Genomic DNA, 19,904 nt, shown 5'->3' on the forward strand with positions numbered 1-19,904 from the left:
AGAAGAGGGAGAGATGGTGGTCTCTGCCTGAAGGTGTTCAAGGAAGACTCTGAAGAAAGAGACCTCAGAACTGTACCTTCAAGGACTCTAAGGGGAAATGATAGCGGGCACTGACTCAGGGGGAACTGAGGCAATGAGGTGGTGGGTGAGGGTAGTGGATAGGGCTGGCCCCTTGCTCCCTGTGCTAACCAGCTTTCTCCTAGGGCCTACAGGGAAGCATGGCTTCTCACCCTCAGCTGGGGGCCTGAGGCCTCAGTCTCTCCTGTAAAATGAGGCTGATGACAGAGCCCAGGGACTGCTGAGCATCCTTGTCTGCTGATTACTACCTCGATGCCTGCCCGCCCACTGCCCATGAACAAAGGGGCTGCCCGAAACCACCCCCGGGCCAGGATCATGGGGGACTGCCCTGCCCCCTTGCCTTTCAGCCTCGGCGGCCACCTGGAGCTGTGCTCTCCCAGGCCTCCCTTCTGCCCACTCCATCTCTGCTGTCCCACACTTGCTCCTCCTCCCAGGTCCTGCGAACACCCAGACAGCAGGTCACCCTCAGGGCCCCCATGGTGCCGGAGAGGGCTGTATGTGCCAGGCTTTGGTTCCCTCTTCCTTAAAGCGGGCGACAATAAACACTCTATTTGCAAGAAGAATTCGTTAACCCACAAGTATTTATCGAGCGCCTGCTGCGTACCAAGCATGCACTGGGAACACCTGAGGCACAGGGGGGACCTTACATGACAGGTGATGTCCAGAGGACTAACCAGAGGAGCGATCGTCTTGGCCACACGGCCTCCCCGCCACGTTCGTGGGCCCTCCAACTCAGCAAACCTTTCCTGGGTCCTCTCTCAGCTCTCCTCCCATTGCCCTCCGAGAGGGCGGCAGTGTGCAGACTGACGGATGGGGAAACAGGCTGGGGGCCTGGGCAGGGCGTGGACTGCAATGGGAACCAGAGAGCTTTCTGCAAAACATGCTCTGGTCCGACCCGGCCCCACGGTTTTCCCTGCCCCACCCCGTCCCCGCCAACACCCCCCCACCCGGCCCCGCGGCTGCAGTTCTCTCTGCCTTAGTTCTCCCCTCCTCCCTAAGACTCGCGGCGGACCCGGTGTACAGGACTCGGGCGTACAGGGTGCGGTGGGACACCCGGCCCTCGAGTCTTCCCGGCTCGCCGGTCTGCGGGCCCCGGGAGCCTCCCGGACGCCATCGGTCGCGCAGCAACCCTGTTCCTCCGCCCCCTGTGGTTCCCAAGTTACAGCGGGCAGCCTCTCCTTGCTGTCCCGGCTCGCCCGGAAAGGCCCACCTCCCGTGGCGTCATCGGTTAGCGTCGTTACGGACGCACCGTGAGGTCATTATGGGAAATGTAGTTCTCTGAGTCCTGCGGAAGCGGGGAACGCCCTCCCCTGTCGCCGTGGCAACGAGCAAGCGGCCCCACGAGGGAAGCTGGGAAATGAAGAGAAAGCGAGAGGCGGGCGCCATCTCGCCGGAGTCGCTGGCAGCACGGGCGGGGGGGGCGGGACTTCCGGCGTTGCCCTGGCAGTGCTCCGTTTGCTGCGGGCGGCGAGTCTGTGCGGGCCTCTGGCGGGTGCGGCGCGGGCCGGACAACTTCCCTTGAGTCCCGCCGCCAGCGAAGGAGAAAGGAGACGAACCACGCAGCGTCTTCGCACGCGCGGGCGCCCTCGGGCTGGCTCTGTCTCCGTGAGGCTCGCGTGTCCCGCTTCCCTGGAGGGGGCTCCGCAGCCCTCGGCACCTCGTACCCGGCGGAGACCGAGCTTCGAGGTTTTCTCGGCGGTCGGAGGTGGCTGCGCCCGGGCGGCAGCCAAGTTCAGCCGACACTGGGTGCGCGTCCTGGTGGCAGCCACGCTCTGCCCGCAGGTTCCAATGGCCGAGGAGGCGCAGGTGAGTGGTAGGGATCCGCTACCGAACGAGCCCAGGAGGGAGCAAGGCTGGGGAGGGGAGGGACAGCTGAGCAAAAGCCGGTGGACCAGGGCCGGAGCTCGGAGATGCGTGCGTGGCTCCGGGCGGTGGTGCTGCCTCGGGCGGGCGGGGAAGTTGCTCTCCGCCGTGTCACTCCGGAGACACCACGCGCAGAACTGGGCCGTGGCAGGTCCATTAGTTGCGCGCCGCTGGGGCGGACTGGAGAGGTTGTTGCTGGACTGTGTGCCTGGCGGGCAGCTGGACCAGGTGCTTGTGCCTGGGAGGGGAGGATGAGCTCTGTGAGGTTAGGGGGATCTGGCCGGCAGGAGGAGGTAGGGGGCGCCTGTGCTCCCGGTCCGGTACGTAGTTGGCATCTGTCTGGTCCCCAGCGTGTTTCTGTGGACTGGATGCAGAATCCAGGAGGAACATGAGCGAGGCGCCAGTTGTATTGGGGGCCCTGGTAATGCCCTGAGGTGGAGCGATCTTAGGAGGAGAGGGGGATGAGAGTGCGGGTGCGGGATTGGGGCTCGAAAGAAGAGATGTGGCAGGCACCGGTCAAGGGCCTGGCTGTGTTTCTCTGTTTACATTTTGGTTGGCTTTTCTACCCACTGTTGACTCGAAGGCTCAGTTGAATCCATCATGGCAGGGGGTGACCTTTGAGGACGTGGCTGTGTACTTCTCCCGGGAGGAGTGGAGTCTCCTTAATTCCATCCAGAGGAGCCTGTACCGTGATGTGATGCTGGAGAACTTTGCACTCATTGTCTCGCTGGGTAAGGCCCTCACCTCTCCCAGAAATCCGGCCACCTCTGTCTTCCCCGTGGGAACTTGTGTTCATCCTAAAGCCACACCAAGGAGGCTGCTTTCTTCTCAGGCTGCCCCGGTTGGTGCCCAGGACTGGGGCTGGGCAGTGCTTGTCCCGCCTCTCTCGTGAGCAGACCGGTTAGCAGCCTCCACACCTGTTTCCTCAGGGCCTTCTGGGGCTCAGAAGGGCCCCAGGGTTTGGGATTCAGATGTTCGCAATTTTCGCAACAAATCCCACGCAGTTCTGCCTTTTTCTGTGACCCTGCTGAAGCCGTGGCCCCTCGGCTCCCAGTTTTGCCTTCTTTCTCCAAAGAAAATCGTATAGGGCCTTGCCTGGGCCAGGCTTGAGCCACGAATTTGAAAAGGGGGAGAAAAGAGGGAGAGAAACATGGATGTAAGACAGAAATATCCATTAGTTGCCTCTCATACGCACACCTACTGGGGACCGAATTGGCAACCCAGGAATGCACCCTGACGGGGAATCGAACCTGCAGCCTTTCGCTCTGTGGGACAGTGCCCAACCGACCGAGCCGCCCCTGTCAGGGCCTCCGGCATTTTATTTGGTAAGTGTAGACATCCTTGTCTTATTTCCAATCTTATGGGAAAAGCAGTACGTTACTTTTACTAGTAAGTATGATATTAGTTGTAGGTTTTTGCAGGTGTCCTTGTCAGGTGAGGTTTCCTTCTCTTCCGAGTCATTGAGGGCATTTGGCATGAAAAGCCCTTCGACTGTGTCTAATCCTTTCCCATGTATATAGAAATTATGGTGTCATTTTTGTCCTCTATCCTGTTAACATGATGTCTTTCTGGATTTAGTTTTTGTATGTTCAGCCTTGCATTACTGGCATAAAGCCTACTCTGTTGTCCTTATAATACTTTTTATTAATTTTTGGATTTTGTTTGCTAGTATTTTTGCAACTATATTCATAAGAGTTATCAATGTGCCCAGGACGGCTAGCCCAGTTGTTGAGAGCGTCGTCTCAGTACACAAAGGTTGCAGGTTTGATCCCCAGTCAAGGCACGTACAAGAAATAACCAATGAATGCATGGATAAGTGGAAAACAAATCAGCCTCTCTCTCTCCCTCTCTGCCCCCTCCCTCCTTCCCCTTGCCCCTGCCCTGCATCCCCTGAAAAGAGTCAATAAATAAAAAAATTTTTAAATGAGTTATCAGTGGTGTAGTTTTCTTTTCTTGTAATGCCTCTGTTTGGATTGAATGTGAAGGTAATTTTGGTTTCAGTGAATGGGAAATGTTCTTTCCTCTGTTGTTTTTTGGAAGAGTTTGTATTTTTGTAAGTTGTTAGCAATGTCGCCTTTTTCAGTCATCTTTGTAATAAATTGAGTCTTCTGTTTTTTCTTGTCAGTTTAATATTTTTCAATTTTGTTGATTTTTTTCAAAGAACCAGATTCTGGTTTCCTTGATTGTGTTTTTGCAATCTCTATTTCATTTATTTCTACTCTTTATTATTTCCTTCCTTCTGCTAGTTTTGGGTTTAGTTGCCTTTCTCTTTTCTGTTCCTTGAGATGTAATGTTAGGATATTGATTTGAATTTTTTTTTTTTTTTAAGTTTTTAATAAGAGCTTATTTGAGCAAAAACGGATGACCTGTGCCAGGGAGCAAGATCTCAAATGCAGGAGAGAACAACAGTGTTGCAGTTTCTTTTACACATTTGAAATTAAGGAGGAAGATTACATAAAGGTGGAAGAAAGTGAGGCAGAGAGTGTATCACAATGTAGTTCAGATCATGTGCTTTTTTGAGAGGTCTGAAAAGAGGCATTTCAAAGGTCTGTTAACCTCGACGTGCAGAAACAAAGGACAATATTAAAAAAGTTGTAGGCCTAGGATGTGACTACCCATGCTGACCTGCTCCTGTTAGGGATTTATGATCACAGGTTTGAGGTCTTCTTTTAAATATGCATGTTTCGGTAGAAATACATTTGCATTTTGACTTTCTTTCCATTTCCTGGCACGCAGCTCCTAAAACCCGCGGCATCTGGGGTGATGAGAGTGTTTTCTGTACGCTAATTGTGACTGGTAGCTGGGGACCCCCAGAAGCTGCAGGATGGGGCCTTGTCACCAGAAAGACCAATGCATGATTGGGAGGTTGGATTTTCACCACTCCCTGCCCCTTGTCCTCCCAGCCCCCAGCCTCCCACAGAGAGCAGAGGGCCTGGGGTGAGTCAGCACCAGCCAATGATTTGATCGGTCATCCCCACACAGTGAAACCTCCATAAACACATCTAAACAGTGGTGCTTGGAGAGCTTCTGGGTTGGTGAACACATGGAGGTGCAGGGACCGCGGTGCCCCCAGGGAACACGGGCGCGCCTCCACCCCGCTCCCGATCCCCACCCGGGGCACACCTTGCCCTGTACATCTCTTCCCCTGGGCTGCTTCTGAGCTGTGTCCTTCACCATAAACTGGTGATCTAAGTAACCTCTTTCCCTGAGTTCTCTGAGCCCCAGTTCTAGCAAACTGTTGAACCTGAGGAGGGACCAATAATGGTGGGAACCTCCAACTTATAGCCAATCGGTCAGACATACAGGAGGCCTGGGACTTATCATTGATGTCCGGAGTGGGGACAGACTTGTGGGACTGAGCCCTTAAGCTGTGGGGTCTGACAGTAATTCTGGGTAGTTGGTGTCAGAATTGACGTGCCCCTAAACACCCGGTCGGTGTCAACGTTGGAGAAGTGGCCTGGAGAAGTCCCCACCGACTGGGTGTCACAAGTGTTGTGCGTGAAACAGCACGGAGGTGTTCGTAGCTATCATTTCCCCTTTAAGTACTGCTTTCCCCCAAAACATTTGTATGTCGCGTTTTCATTTCCGTTCATCTAAAAGCGCTTTGTGCCTGGCTGGTGTGGCTCAGTGGATTAAGTGCCAGCCTGTGAACCAAAAGGTCGCCGATTCGATTTCCCGGTCAGGGCACACGCCTGGGCGGCGGGCGGGTCCCTGGTTGGAGGTGTGAGAAAGGCAACAGATCGACGGTTTTCTCACACATTGATGTTTCTCCCCCTTTCTTTCTCCTTCCCTTCTCTTTTCTCTAAAAATAAATAAATGAAATAAAAAAGAAAAAAAGTGAAACTGACTTGTAATTTCTTTGTGGTTATTTAGGAGTTTCTTAGTAAAAGTCTATAAATTTGTGAATTTCCCCTTTTTTTCTGTCGATTTCTGTTTAATTTCCTCATAGTCAGAGAACATACTTTCTTTTTAAAAAAATTTTAAAAAGATTTTATTTATTTATTTTAGAGAGACAGGAAGGGAGGGAGAAAGAGAAGACGATAACCATTGATGTGTAAGAAGAGATATGTCAGTTGGTTGCCTCTCACATGCCCCCATGTGGGGACCTGGCCTGCAACCCAGGCACATGCCCTGAATGGGAACCAAAGGGTGGCCAGCACCTAATCCACGGAGCCGCAGCAGCCCGGGCAAAGAACGTACTTTCTATGCTTTCTGTCCTCTGAAATCCACTGAGGCTTGTTTTGTGTCCTAGCAAGTGGTTTGTTGTAGAGAATGTTCCAGAGTGAAAACATTCCAGAGGATGTGACAATGTGTATCTACTGTCATTAGGTGGCATGTCCTATAAGTGTCTGTTAGTTCTAGATGATTTTTAGTGTTACTCAAGTGCCATATCCCTGCCCATTTTCTGCCTCATGGTTCTATCCCTTTACTGAAAGTTAGAAATTGAAATCTCCAGCTATTATTGTTTATCTATTTCTTACTTCAGTTATGCTAGTTTTCGCTTCATAAGAGGTTCTTTTAAAAAAAATTGTAGTAAAACATATACCATGAGATCTATCCTTTCGATGAATTTTTAAATATACAGGGAAAGTTCTTTTTGAAATACTTGGTTTCCTTCTTGTTGCCAGGGTGACATAAACTTCCTGTGGTGTGTGGCCAGCTGGCCTCTTCAACTCTCTCCCTCCTAGGATTTGTACCTTCAAGACCCCATGCGGTGGCCCAGTTGCAGGGTGAAGAAGAGCCCCGGGTGCCCAACATGGTGGACATGACTCTGGTCAGCAGAGCAGAAGCCAGGAGGGGCCCTGGTCTCGGTGAGTGGGGTGGGGTGCTTTGGTCTCAGTGGCACCCTCACAGCGTGCTGGGTCCCGTGTCTGTTTTTGGTGCAAAGGCTGGTGACCGCACCGTATTCCCACCCTGCCTTTCCCTGTGGACACACGGTGTGGTCTTGCCGTGTCCACCGTGACCAGGCCCTGATGGCCCGCCTCTCTGGCCTCTGTGTCTCGTCATTTCCCCTTCTTTCTGCAACTGTCACCTGTTCCCTCTTCACCACGCTCACGGTCACCAGTGGCTCAGGCCCTGCTTGAAGTCTGCTGTGGAGACGTGACTCGACTCCGAGGCCCAGCTCGCCTCCTGCCACCGCTCCTGTCTTTGCGTCCTCGTCTTTGTTGAGGGCTCCCTGTTCTGTGATCTGCTGGAGCCTTGTTGTGCTGGGCCAGCCCTTTCTCAGCAGACATTTCCCTGCTTCTTCCTGGCGATTCTGTGGGCTCCTTGCTGGGTGTACGCGATGTGCCCTGGCGGCGAAGGCGCCTCCGCCCGCTACTCCAGCTCTCCGCAATGCCGTGTCTCTGTTTCAGGTTGTCCTCATAGACTGGACAATGGGGAGGCCCCTCTGCAACAGGCGAGGAGCTGCAGAGTCCACCTGTCAGAGAAGCACCTTCTGGGTGGGGAGTCTGTGAAGGACACCCCGGTCCCATTAGGTCGCCTCCAGCTCCAGGCCACCCACAGCGAGGGGAAGCCGCGCAGGAGCCCGCGGCACCGGGAGCCCTTCCTGCCCGGCTCCAGTCGCAAGCAGCAGCAGCAGGGAGTCCGCGCCACACAGAAGCCCTTCAAATGCAGCGGTTGCAGGAAAGCCTTCCTGAAGGCCTTCGCGCTCCTTGACCACCTGGTAACTCACTGTGAAGAGAGACCCTTTAGGTGCCCAGCAGGTGGAAATGCCCCCAAGGAGAACTCAGCCCTTGTTCATCACCGAAAAATTCACACTGGAGGATCATCCAACGTGTGTAATGAGTGTGGAAAGGCCTTCAGTTACCCATCTAAACTGAGGAAGCACCAGAAGGTTCACACAGGCATAAAACCTTTCAAGTGTGGTGAGTGCGGGAAAACCTTCAACCGCAAAGACGCCCTTGTTCTGCACAAGAGAATTCACACCGGAGAGAGGCCCTATGCCTGCAGTGAATGCGGCAAAGCTTTCAGCGTCCTGTCCACCCTCATCCGGCACCGGAGAGTTCACATTGGCGGCAGGCCGTATGAGTGCCGGGAATGTGGGAAGTTCTTTAAATACAACCAGAGCTTCATTCTCCACCAGAGAGTTCACACTGGAGAAAAGCCTTATGAGTGCAAGCAGTGTGGGAAGGCGTACGTGACCCGCTCGGGCCTGTACCAGCACTGGAAGGTCCACACTGGAGAACGGCCCTACGAGTGCGGCCTGTGTGGGAAGACCTTCACCACCAGGTCCTACCGCAACCGGCACCAGCAGTTCCACACGGAGCAGAGGTCCTACGAGTGCACGGAGTGCGGGAAAGCGTTCAAACACAGCTCTACCCTCCTCCAGCACAAGAAAGGCCACGCAGGAGAAAGGCCAGAGGGGGACGCCATGCGGAAAGGCCTTTTGCCAGAGTCGGCACCTCGCTCAACAGGGAGGGTCTCTCTGCAAAAAGGAGATTGAGGAGAGGAGCCATTTGAAAGCTGAACCAGACACACCCCAACAGCCACGCTGTGGGGGTGCCAGGTATGTGGGAAGGTTTTGTGAGCTGTGTTGCACTCTGACCTGTCCAGGCTGTGACAGAAGCCATCGCACCTCTGCCACCTGGCATGTCCCCACATGTGCCTCATCACCCCGGTGTGCCCAGGGACAGCAGATCCTTCACCCTGCTGTGTGTGGACCGGAGTCATGAATGGTGGAGCCCGTGTTGGGTCCTTTTTCCTCTTGACTGGTTTAGGCGTGGACATGACTGAGTTGTGGCCAACAACTTAGCTAAGCAGTGTCTCCAAGGGCCTCCGGCGAAGGTGGACTGATTTCATGGACACTGTTGATACTACACATGGTACCTGTTGTGTATCCACCCAACCCAGAACTTTCTCGCACTGCTCTGGAATGCACGGCAATAAAGGCCTTGTTGCTTAAGTCACCTTTCATACAGGGGGTTCTGATCTCTGTGAGGGGATAGAGAACAAAATTGGGCTCATGACTAGAGAGAATGGCTTCTTTGGGGATCCTTGACTTTTGTCCGTCTGGGTGGGGACAGCAGGATGGCAGAGGACAGTTCTGGCTGAGGTCGGCCTCACTGGCATTGGTGCCTGAGACCTGCAGGGAGCAACTGAGAGGCGTAGTGGGTAAATTGTGTGGGCTGGGTATCAGGTTTATTGGTGGGTCAGGAATGGAGAGTTGGCATAAGATGCCCTGTGTGTCTAGAGACAACATGAGCCAGGGCCCTTGTTCCCAGAGAATGTTCCAGAATCTCCAGCACTGGTCGGAGGAAGCCGTGTCCTCTGAAATCTGGAATGTGGAGTAAGTTCTAGACTAACCATAAAACCTACAGTGGCCTGTTGGAAGACAAGTGGGCCCAGAAGCGCTGCGGTAATGCGTGGGGAGTCTGGTATACTGGCAGGCCTGAGCTGGTCTGGACAGGCCTCCACAAGTGCTCTGGCAGCTGTGGCTTCCGGTGGCGAGGGTCGCAGAACTCCGCAGGTTACAAACCTGTCCGCTGTGGCCAAGGGTCAGCCAGCCAGTCACCGACAGGCCCTCTGGATTCTCTCAGCCTCTGGGCATGTCCATCTCCCGGCCGTCACCCTGGGTGTCCCGGGATACGGCTTTTGTGACCCAGCCAGGGTTCCTGGTGTCTGCACACCTTCAATGTTTTTGCGGCCACTGCCCCTCGGCTCAAGGGAGAAATGGTTCATCTTGTGGTTTGTGGAGCCTTTTGATTTAAAAAATGTTGGGAAATTTTCCCACAAGGTAAATGCAATGTCAGTTCAGCAAAACGTGTTATGTTGCCTGTGTCCCTGTCTTGAAACTGCTTCCTGTGAAGAACAGTAAGTGGGAACTGGGTTTGGAGAGAGCCAGAGGCCCCCGTGAGGGGCTGTGGGCCGGACTGCTCTTCCTACCATGTGTTGGGGCTGGAAACCACTGCTGCTGCCTCTAACTGGGCTGGTCCCCCCCGCCCCCCCATGGCAGGTGTGGTGACCATACAAGGTACAGCCCCAGGCAGACTTGCATGCAGGGGAGTTTTGGGTTGGCCTGCTCAATGTCTCCCCTCCACCATAAACTGTATGCCCACCTCAGGTCTGCTGAGGCCTTCCTCCCTGGGTGTAATTATTGCCTCTCACGAGGGGGGTCTCTGTGAGGGCAAAGTCTGGCTGAGCCAGGGAGGGCGCAGGTTTCTGAACAAATGGGGGCAGGTGACCCTGTACCTGGGTGAAGGGTCCTCTGCACTTGCCCTAAATCTGCTTTCTGGTCTCTTGGTCGGGCTCCATACATAGCAGCCAACCTAAGGGGTGGGGGTGGAGAGCAGTTTCCCTGGTGAGGCTGGGGCATCTTGAACAAAGCCCAGGAGCTCTGACCCTCTGGCCTGCTCAGAGGGCCAGTTTGGGCAGGAGTCGCTCATCCCATCATGTTGGCTCAAGCTCAACTGGCAAGCCAGCGCCAGCAGCCCATGGTTGCAGCCTCTGTCCTTGCTGCCCCAAGTCTACCCTATCCCCAGCCAGTAGCTCTTCCAGAATCCACTCAGCAGCTCCTGGTCATTTGTTCTGTGACCCCAGCTTGTCAGAGATGCCTGCCCTGGCCCAGCCCAGCCCTTCTGCCTCTCCCACTAATGCCTCTTCAACAACGGGGCCAAGGTATCCCCTCTTCACGAGTCCCCTCACTCACTGCCCCGTTTGGAGTTTTCTCCCTTTCTGTGTTCTCCATGCCTTGATGTTAGGCTGGATACTGACGCTCCTGCACCCATTTGTACTCATAGACATCTGCACACTTGAAATCAGGACTACATTTGTGTTTGTTAAAGACCCAGTAACACCCCTGGCTGGGCATCTCAGTTGGTTGGACCATCATCCTGGTGGGCCAAGGTTGCAGGTTTGATTGCTGGGCATAGCACAGAGAAGTCAACCAATGAATGCATAAATAAGTGGAATGATGCTATTTTCTCTCTCCCTCCCTGTTTAAAATCAATCATAAGTAAAAATTTAAGAAAAGAATTAGCAACATACCAACAAGGGCTCAAGGCTTCATTGATGTTGGAGGCTAGAAATAGATGTGTTTCATGCCTTCTTCCTTGCTTATGGATGGCCATTATTTTGCTGTCCTCACAAGATGGGGAAAGGAAACTCTGGTATCTTTTGACTTAAAAACAAAAAACGATATTTATTTATTTATTTAGAGGGAGAGAAACATTGAATGTGAGAGTAGCACTGATTGGTTGCCTTTTGCATAGGCCAACCAGGGAGCAGGTCTGCAACCCAGGCACACGCCCTGATGTGAAATCAAACCAGTGACCTCTGAGTTTGCAAGATTATGCCCAACCCACTGAGCCACACCAGTCAGGGCTCTCTTGACATCTTAAAAGGACACTAATCCCATCATGGGATCCCATCCTCCTGATCTCCTGTAAGCTTCATCACCTCCCAAAGGCCCCACCTCATAATACCATCACAGAGAGGGTTAGGGCTTAAACCAATGAATTCTTGGGGGGAGGGGGGGCGGAGGGTGTGCGTGCAAACCTGCAGTCCACAATGTCACTTAAGGAAGCAAAGTGATTCTAACTCTCGTAGATGAAGAGCTTAGTCTTCATGATGACTGGACACAATGTCAATTTTATAAAATACAGCAAATTGGTGGCAATTGAGAATATTAACACCAGAATCAGTACTGGAGATATTGGGAATATTTTTGATTGAATACCACCCACCCATGGGGAATGTGCATCTTCCCAAGAAGCCCAAACTGGACACATGAGTCCCCTTAACCAGCATGGGATCAGTTCATTCCCAAGCCCTCTCAGAGGCAATGGGAATGAAACCATCCAATAGGGAATGAAACCATCCAATAGGCCCAGGACAATCCCGATTCGTTCTAGGGAAGGAAGAGAAGGTACAGGAAGCTGAGGACTACTGCAATTGCCTGGAACCAGGCAGGCTGGACAGAGGACTGTGCTCTAGGTGACAGGTCTGCCCAGGTTCCTAGGCTACTCGGAAAAGGCAGAGTAGCGTCTGAAGGCTTCTCCACATCAGTGGTGCAAGTGGGTAATATCTCTGTTGGGGTTCTACTGCATGAAGGTTGACCTGAATGAAGACTCTCTCACAAAGTCCATTTCCATAAGGCTCCACTCAGGTATGAGTCCTTTCATGCTGAGCAAGGTTGCAGAGGCGGCTAAAGAGTTTCCCACAGTGACCACACTCATAAGTCTTTTCTCTGGTATGAACTACCTGGTGTCGAACAAGTGTGGACCTTTCACTAAAAGCTTTCCCACACTGGCTGCACTTGTAGGGCCTTTCTTGTGTGTGAACTCTCTGGTGACGAACCAGGTGAGAGTTGTTGCTGAAGGCTCTCCCGCACTCACTGCACTCATAAGGCCTTTCTCCAGTGTGAACTCTCCAATGATAAATGAGGCTGGACTTTCGGCTAAACAATTTCCCACATTCACTGCACTCATAAGGCCTTTCTCCAGTGTGAACTTTCTGATGTTTAATGAGAATGGAGTTTTGGCTAAAGAATTTCCCACATTCATTGCACTCATACGGCCTTTCCCTTGTATGAACTCTCCAGTGCTCAATGAGACTCGAACTGTGAGCAAAGGCCTTCCCACATTCGCTGCAGTCATAAGGCCTTTCTCCTGTGTGAATCCTCCAGTGCTGCATCAGGCTGGAGCTGCGGCTGAAGGCTTTCCTGCATTTGCTGCATTTGTAAGGCCTTTGCCCAGTGTGTACTTTCTCGTGCTGAATGAGGATGGTGCTGTTGCTGAACGCTTTCCCACATTCACGACATTCAAATGGCCGTTCTCCAGTGTGAACTTTCTGATGTCGAAGGAGGTGGGAGCTTTGGCTAAAGTTTTTTCCACATTCACTACATTCAAAAGGTCGTTCTCCAGTGTGAACTTTCTGGTGCTGAGCAAGATTGGAGTTATTGTTAAAAGCTCTCCCACACTCACGGCACTCAAAAGGCCTTTCTCCACTGTGAATCCTCCAGTGTTGAATGAGAGCAGAGCTCCGGCTGAAGGCTTTACCACACTGATTGCACTTATATGGTCTTACTTGGGTGTGAACTTTCTGATGCCGAAAGAAATTGGAGCTTTGGCTGAACGCTCTTCCACATTTGCTGCACTGAAAAGGCTTTTCTCCAGTGTGAACTCTCTCATGCCGAGTGAGGTGTGACCTGTTACTAAAGGCTTTCCCACATGCACTACACTCATAAGGCCTTTCTCTTCTGTGGATTCTCTGGTGACGAAGAAGTGTGAGTCTGTGACTTAGTGTTTTCCCACAGTCACTACACTGATGGTATTTTGCTCCAGTGTGAAATTTCTGGTGCTTCCTCAGCTTAGATGGGTACCTAAAGGCCTTCCCACACTCTTTACACTGGTAAGATGTTTCTCCGGTGTGAGATTTTTGGTAATTAACAAGGTTTGATTTCTCCTCTAAGGAATTTCCAACTGTTGGGCGTTTAAATGGTGTCTGTTCAGAGTGAGTTTTCGTGTGGCTGAGGAGGGCCGATCTGTTCTGGAAGGCTTTGCCACAGTCACTGTGCTTGAGCTTCTTTGTGGTATGGCCTTCTGGGAGCTGCCCAAAGTTGGAACTATGTGGGAAGGACTCTCTGCACTCGGTGCTCCTGTGTGACTTCCCACTGCTGTCAGAGGCCGGGTACTGATGGAGGTCATGGCTGTCTGAGACATCCTTACCACCTTGCCTGCAAGTGAAGGGCTTCTCTGACAGGCAGACCATAGAGCTCTTAAAAAAGGAATCCCTGTTCTTGTCCCATCTGAAGGGCTTCTCTCCACTGTGCTCCTGGTACTGGGGAAGGTTTGCACTGAACCAAAACTGTCTTCCACATGTTCCACATGTGTAGGGCGCCTCCTCAGGATGTGTTCCTTGATGCTCATCTAGATGTAAAATGTCTGTCATGAATGGGCCACACATGTCACAGGTATCAGTCTTCCGGGTAGAAGGATATATATTGGGGATCCTGACCTGGAACACCCCTTCCACAGGAGCATTCTGCTTAGAACGGGCCTCAACTTTCACTTCATGCCAACAACCTGAGAGCAGAGAAATTTCTGGTTAATTGAGTGTTCCACTTGGTAGAAAGGGTGACTTCATTAGAAATGTGTAACTGACACATATAGGAAGGGGCCCAAGGGATTGTTGAAGGGTTAAGGGGGCCAGAGTGAGAGTGAAGGGCTGACTGTGCAGAATGACACCCAGCTATGCCACAGAACAAAGGAGGCCTCACCAGAGGTGAGGACAGAGATGGGACAAAGGACATGCATAAACAGTCCTCAAAGGGAGATGCGTGTACACACACATGGCCAGTAAACACATGAAAAGATATGCAACATCATTAGTCATTAGAGAAATGCAAATCCAAACCATAATGAGATACCACCTCACACCCACAAGAATGGCTATAAGACAATAGGAAGTGTTGCTGAGGAAGGATGGAAACAGGAACACTCATGCAGTGCAGTGGGAGTGTAAAATGATGTCGCCATTTTGGAAAACAGTTGGGTAGTTCCATTCCTATGTGTGTGTGTGTATATATATATATATATATCTACCCAAGAGAAATGAAAACATATCTACACAAAACTTGTATGTGAATGTTCACAGCAGTATTTTTCATGATGGCCAAGAAGTAGAAACAAGCCAAAAGTCCATTAACTGGATACGTGAACTTTATACAATGGAGTATTTTTTGGCCATAAAAAGGAATAAATATTGTATATGCTACAACATGGGTGAACCTCTGAAATGTAAGCTAAGTGAAAGGTAGTCACAGAGAAACATAAATTCTATGATTCCATTTATATGAAACGTCTAGAATAAGCATATCTGCATAGTCAGAATGTAGATTAGAAGTTGCCCATGACTCAAGGGGGAAAAGGATGAGGGAATAGAGGGTATAAAGTTTCCCTTTAGGTGATAAAAATGTTCTAAAATCGGATTGTGATATTTATACAACTACGTAAACATATACTTTTAAAGGGTGATCTTCATGGTGTATCTCAATAAAGCTGTTTTTTTTAAATCCTCACTTGAGCACATGCTTATTAATATTTTAGAAAGACAGGAAGGGGAAGAGAAAAAGATGAAGAGAAACATTAATGTGAGATGAGAGCAAAACATTGATCGGTTGCTTCTTGCATGTGCCCCTACTGGGGACCAAACGCGCAACCAAGGCATGTGCCCTGACCAGGAATTGAACCCACAACCTTTAGGTTTACGGGACGACACTCCAACCAACTGAGCCACGCTGGCTAGGGCTAAAACTGTTTTTAAAAAATGTCTCATGGGGGAAGGGGCAGAACCTGGGCATGACCTCACACTGGGTCAAGTTCAGTGTGATCCATTAGGCAGAGCAGAGAAATGCCTGATCCTCAATCTCTGCTCCTACAAAGCATCTGGGCAACAGCTATTAGGATCACTTGTGAGGCTGTCCAGAGAGAGACAGGGGAGTACACACAGCCCAGTCCCAGCTTCTACAACATGAAACCTGGAAAGGAAGCCTCATCCACGGTTGGGATTTGGGAAAAACAGCACTTTCTATGGGAAAAAGGTATAGGGCAGAACCTGGTCACCATGGCAGGGCAGGGCATAAGGGTCTTACCAAGTGAGGTCATGAGCTTAAAGTTCTCCAGCATCACATCATGATACAGGTGCCTCTGAGCCTCATCAAGGAGCCCCCACTCCTCCCGGGAGAAGTGCACGGCCACATCCTCAAATGTCACTGGGCTCCGCAATGATGAGAAGGGGGGCCAAAAAGTGGGCTACAAAACAAAGAAACAAAATAGTCAAGTGGACACATCCAGGCCCTTGCCCTGTGACTCAGAGCTCTGCAGTATCTACCACTGACATCTCTTCTTCTCGTAACCCTCTCAGTCCATCCTCCTCAGGCCCCCGCTTCAGAGGCCCTGGAACCATTCGAATCCCTTTCCTTGGACTCCCACAGTCACTGTATTCAGGCCAATACAATCTAGAGGAACAAAAGCCAGGTGGGCAGATAGATGCTGTCTGAGCGCTGGGCTGGCAGGCTGCTCCCCTCCCCACACTGGCCGCTTTCCCTCATATGCCCCAGATACGCGAATATGGAGGCTCTCCTCTCTGCCTCAAGCCTCTAGCACCAGGGCCCACTGATTCCCCTTGCCTTCTACAGGCACCACATTACTTGCACTTCTCCACCCCTCTACCCTGGGTCCACACCGTGGGCAACTCCCTGGAGCCCCCATATTCCCCTGTGCACATGGCATACCTGAGAAAGACAACCAGCATCCAATAAAGACCTGGTCTGCCCCAGATCTCCAGAAACCCCCTCTGCAGGAGACAGCCATCGCCCCTCTAGCAAATGCCTCCCCTCCTCGCCCGGCTGCTTCAGCCTTCAGCTCCGTGGAACCATGAATAGATTCCAGACACTCCTGTCCTTATCCACCTCTGCCCTTGCACATGCTGGCCAGTCACAGCTGTCCTCGCTCTCCTTAATACACACATCCCAGATCCCTTAGTCCCCACCATCCGCGCAGGGACTCAGCCTGACCTTTTCTGCTCCTGCTGCTCCACCAGACGGACAAAACCCCTAGGCCCCCAACACCCGATAAGCTGTAGCAATATAAACCGCCCTAACGTCAGGTCTCACTGTCATCCGACCGCTTCTACGCTTCATATTTTTATCCCAAGTCTACTCTCTGCTAAGAGGCTTGGTCAGCACCCTGAACCCAGCCCACAGCTGCACACGGCGTCCACCCAAGCCTGCAACCCTTGGCCGTCTCCAGCCCCGACCTGGCAGTCTGCAGCCCGTCTCAAATACAGTATGGCCGAAACCCCGATCTTTTTTGTTTTTTTCTTTCAAATTTCCTATTTATTTATTTTTTTAAAATACTGTATTTTTTTAATTTTACTTTTTAAATACATTTGTCTCTGCCCCCCCCCACTTTCCCTTGCCCCCTCCCTCCTTCCCTCCCTCAGCTCTTCCCCTTGAAACCCTAATCTTAACCTTCCCCCTGAAATCTCCTCCTCACACCGACTTCCACAGCTGAAGAACCTATCAGAGCCCACCCTGACACCTCAATGCCCACATCAGGCTATCAAATCCACGGCTTGAAAAGCAGATCCAGGAGCTGCTTCTCCTTTGTCTGCGGACGCACTGCTGGTCCAGCCAGCAAAGGAACCTGGCCGATGGCCGTCACCTCCTGGATGCTCTTCCTGCCTCCAACCTCGCCACGCTGCTGCTCCGCCCGCCATCCAGAGGGAGCAGGTTAAGGCCTGATCACATCACCTCCCTCCAACGCTCCAAACTTTCCTCGACTCCTCCCACCTCGGATTAGAGGCCCGGCCCGCCAGCCTGCCATCCCAGGCCTGACTCTGGCCGCCCTGGTCCTCTATTTGCAGCAGACGAAATGGAGACCTGCAGTTCCCGGGACACTTCCACTTCAGCCCTATGCCCGGACGCTCTTCCAGGCCTTATCCCATAGGATTCTAAAAATGTGAAGCCCTACTATGGGAGCTCTGGCCTGGATAGGCAGGTCCCCAGACTCCTGCAGGCGAAGGTCCTTGGCACCGCCGCTTCCTAAATCCCGGATCATGAGGACGGGATCCTCCACTCACCTTCGGCGAGTTCTTGCGCGACGCTCCCGGCCGGGTCGGAACCCGCAGGCTCATCCTAACCCCACCCCGCACTGGGCGGCGACCAAGGGCTGACAGTCGCACTTAGGGCCTCAGTCTCCACAGTATAAAGGGACCCGAAGAGCTAGGAGCTTCCTCCAGAGGCCGCGCGACGAAGGCGGGATGCGGAGACTCGTCGGGTCGGTTCCACACCCGGGAAAATCGAGGGTCTGGAAGGAGCGATCGTTAGCGGGGGCGAAAGTGCCTGTGTACGTCTGGCGAGGTGTCCTGGCACCTCTCCGCCCCCTTCTCCTCAAGTTCAGCGGCCGCCTACGCCGGGCGTCCGGGGCCAAACGACTACGCAACGGCGACGACGGAAGTCCCGGTCCGTACTCGGCTCCCCCCTCGAACGCGTCCCAGTCGCGAGCTTGATTGGCTCCAGGCTCGCCGCCGACAACGACTCTATTTTTTGAGCCAATGGCAGTGCCGCTTGGTCGTTGCCTAGGTGACCAGGAAAGCCGCACCGCGAGTCGCGGCTCACGAGACGCGAACTACATTACCCGAACAGCCCCTCGCCGAGCGCCCTCACCGCTGCTGGCCAATGACAGCTTAGGAAGGGGCATTTCTGGACGTACTCCGGCGAATAGTCGTCGAGGGGCGGGACGGAATTTCCCGTGTCCGTGGCTCGGGCGTAAAGCCGTTAGGTCCTCACAGAGCGGAAGAGCCGAGCTGCCGGGCTGTGGATCTTTCCCAGGAGGCTTCCGGCGCCCAAGGGAACGGGAGCGGGGAGAGCACGAGAGTCTGGGCACCGCGTACGCCACGTAATGCAGCGAAATACGACCTCCAACAGCCAGGGTGTCCGCGGCCGTGAGGGGGCGGTTCCGAGGGGCCGGCGGCGTGGTGTCCGCTTTGCGGAGCCCGAGGCCCAGGCTAGGCGTTCCGAGGTGAGGACCCAACCCGCGGCCGCACTACGGGCCTGACGCGGGAGCCGAGCGACTAGCCGGCGGTGAGGAAGGGCCTCCTGGCCCCACCCGGCTGGACTCTGAGCCCCCGTGCCCTAAGTTCGCCTCTGAGCCCCAGGACTCGGCGTTCCGATCGGTGGGGGTCTCCTTTCAGAAACCTGGCTGGTAAGATGTGGAGGGTGTACAGGTAGATCCGCATGTGCACGGCCTCGGCGGTGAGACCCACCTGAGCGCGCTCGGGAGAGGCTTTTCTCCGCTGCAGGGGACCGAGAGCGTGAGTCGGAGTCCCACCTCGTGGACGGCTGGGAGCGGCGAGACTCAGGTTGCGGCTGCGGCAATATTCCTCAGGACGGCTGCGAGGGTGGCCTGTCTGCCATAGAAGCAGGGCGCGGGGTTACGTGGTCAGATTCCGCGTAGATTCCTGCTGGCGTGGGGCTGAATGAAGGACCATCCCAAATGTTTAGGAAGAATGAGGTGCTGCCCGTGGAGAAAAGAAGGTGGCAGGAAGGGGACGTTTTGGAAATTAGTAGCTGGATTTTGTAGGTGTTGAGTCCTGGTTGTCGGGAGGCTTGTGCAAAGAGGTGACAGACACATGCCCATGCGAACACACAGGGAGTTCCAGTTTGGCCTCCCGGTGTCCAGGCTGCAGTGCAGTGGTGGCGGGGACAAAGGACGGGCAGAGAATGGGACTTTGGAAGGCCGCGGCTGCAGATGGGCCCTGGGGTGTCCAGGCTAAGGACCACTGGCTGGGTGGAGGAACGTGGGAGCAGGAAAGAGAGGCACTTTCCAAAGACCCGTGGATCTTGGGAGAATGAATTTCCGGCAGGAGAGCCCCCGCTCTCAGATACTTTAGGGGACAGCGTGTGGGAAACACAGAAGATGTGGCTGTAAGGCCAGGCTGGAGTCCTGTGTTCTGTGCCAGTGCTTAGATCACATTCATCTGCCTCCCCGGTCTGGTGTTGCAGGACCCAGTGACCTTCCAGGACAAGGTCACGTATCTCTTTCAGAAAAAGTGGGCTCCTCCTGGCTGGTGTGGCTCAGTGGATTGTGCGCTGGCCTGTGAACCGAAGGGTTGCCAGTTCGATTCCACATCAGGGCACGGGCCTGGGTTGCGGGCCAGGTCCACAGTTGGGGGAGCGCGAGAGGCAACCACACAGGGATGTTTCTCTACCTCTCTCCCACCCTTCCCCGCTCTCTAAAAATAAATAAATACAATCTTTAAAAAAAAAAAATCACACACTGTTTAGCAGATCACGTCAAGCTCAGTTATTTTCCCGGCAGGTGACCCAGTCAGGGTCTGCTGCTTTTCTGTCCTGTCACACTTCAGTCCAGCCCGCGTTTTCTGCCAGCGGCTCCGTGTCGCCTCTGGTACTGGCCTCACGGGGACACGGTCCTTGATTGTGGGATGCCGGAGCTTTTCCA

The 19,904-nt window shown here is 53.1% G+C and overlaps 2 protein-coding genes across 3 annotated transcripts; one reads left to right on the forward strand and one right to left on the reverse strand.

Moving 5' to 3' along the window:
• Positions 1 to 1,513: 1,513 nt before the first annotated feature.
• On the forward strand, positions 1,514 to 8,831 carry ZNF584 (zinc finger protein 584). Of its 2 annotated transcripts, XM_054567832.1 has the most exons (4): positions 1,514 to 1,884; positions 2,549 to 2,672; positions 6,630 to 6,752; positions 7,296 to 8,831. In XM_054567832.1, the coding sequence occupies exons 1-4, from the start codon at positions 1,867 to 1,869 to the stop codon at positions 8,384 to 8,386; spliced, it is 1,356 nt and encodes a 451-aa protein (XP_054423807.1). In that variant the 5' UTR covers positions 1,514 to 1,866; the 3' UTR covers positions 8,387 to 8,831. The 2 variants fall into 2 exon arrangements, with proteins under 2 accessions (XP_054423807.1, XP_054423808.1); XM_054567833.1 differs by lacking the exon at positions 1,514 to 1,884 and having other exon boundaries at positions 2,613 to 2,672; positions 6,570 to 6,752.
• Positions 8,832 to 11,786: 2,955 nt separating this feature from the next.
• ZNF132 (zinc finger protein 132) lies at positions 11,787 to 17,821 on the reverse strand. Its single transcript, XM_054567811.1, has 3 exons — positions 17,524 to 17,821; positions 15,533 to 15,692; positions 11,787 to 13,964 (listed from the first exon to the last, which is right to left on the reverse strand). The coding sequence occupies exons 1-3, from the start codon at positions 17,575 to 17,577 to the stop codon at positions 12,043 to 12,045; spliced, it is 2,136 nt and encodes a 711-aa protein (XP_054423786.1). The 5' UTR covers positions 17,578 to 17,821; the 3' UTR covers positions 11,787 to 12,042.
• Positions 17,822 to 19,904: the final 2,083 nt, after the last annotated feature.

Source organism: Pteronotus mesoamericanus, unplaced genomic scaffold (assembly GCF_021234165.1).
Source record: "Pteronotus mesoamericanus isolate MK-2021 breed Mesoamerican mustached bat unplaced genomic scaffold, CSHL_Meso_final contig_199, whole genome shotgun sequence".
Taxonomy (NCBI): Eukaryota; Metazoa; Chordata; class Mammalia; order Chiroptera; family Mormoopidae; genus Pteronotus; species Pteronotus mesoamericanus.

Bases quoted from the DNA above. Each gene is read 5' to 3' on its own strand.
- ZNF584 (XM_054567832.1), top strand. The intron at 2,673-6,629 runs GTAAGGCCCTCA...TCTCCCTCCTAG, and splicing joins TGCACTCATTGTCTCGCTGG to GATTTGTACCTTCAAGACCC. The intron at 6,753-7,295 runs GTGAGTGGGGTG...TCTCTGTTTCAG, and splicing joins CAGGAGGGGCCCTGGTCTCG to GTTGTCCTCATAGACTGGAC.
- ZNF132 (XM_054567811.1), bottom strand. From the start codon at position 17,577: ATGAGCCTGCGGGTTCCGACCCGGCCGGGAGCGTCGCGCAAGAACTCG. The intron at 15,693-17,523 runs GTGAGTGGAGGA...TTTGTTTTGTAG, and splicing joins CGCGCAAGAACTCGCCGAAG to CCCACTTTTTGGCCCCCCTT. The intron at 13,965-15,532 runs GTAAGACCCTTA...CTCTGCTCTCAG, and splicing joins TAAGCTCATGACCTCACTTG to GTTGTTGGCATGAAGTGAAA.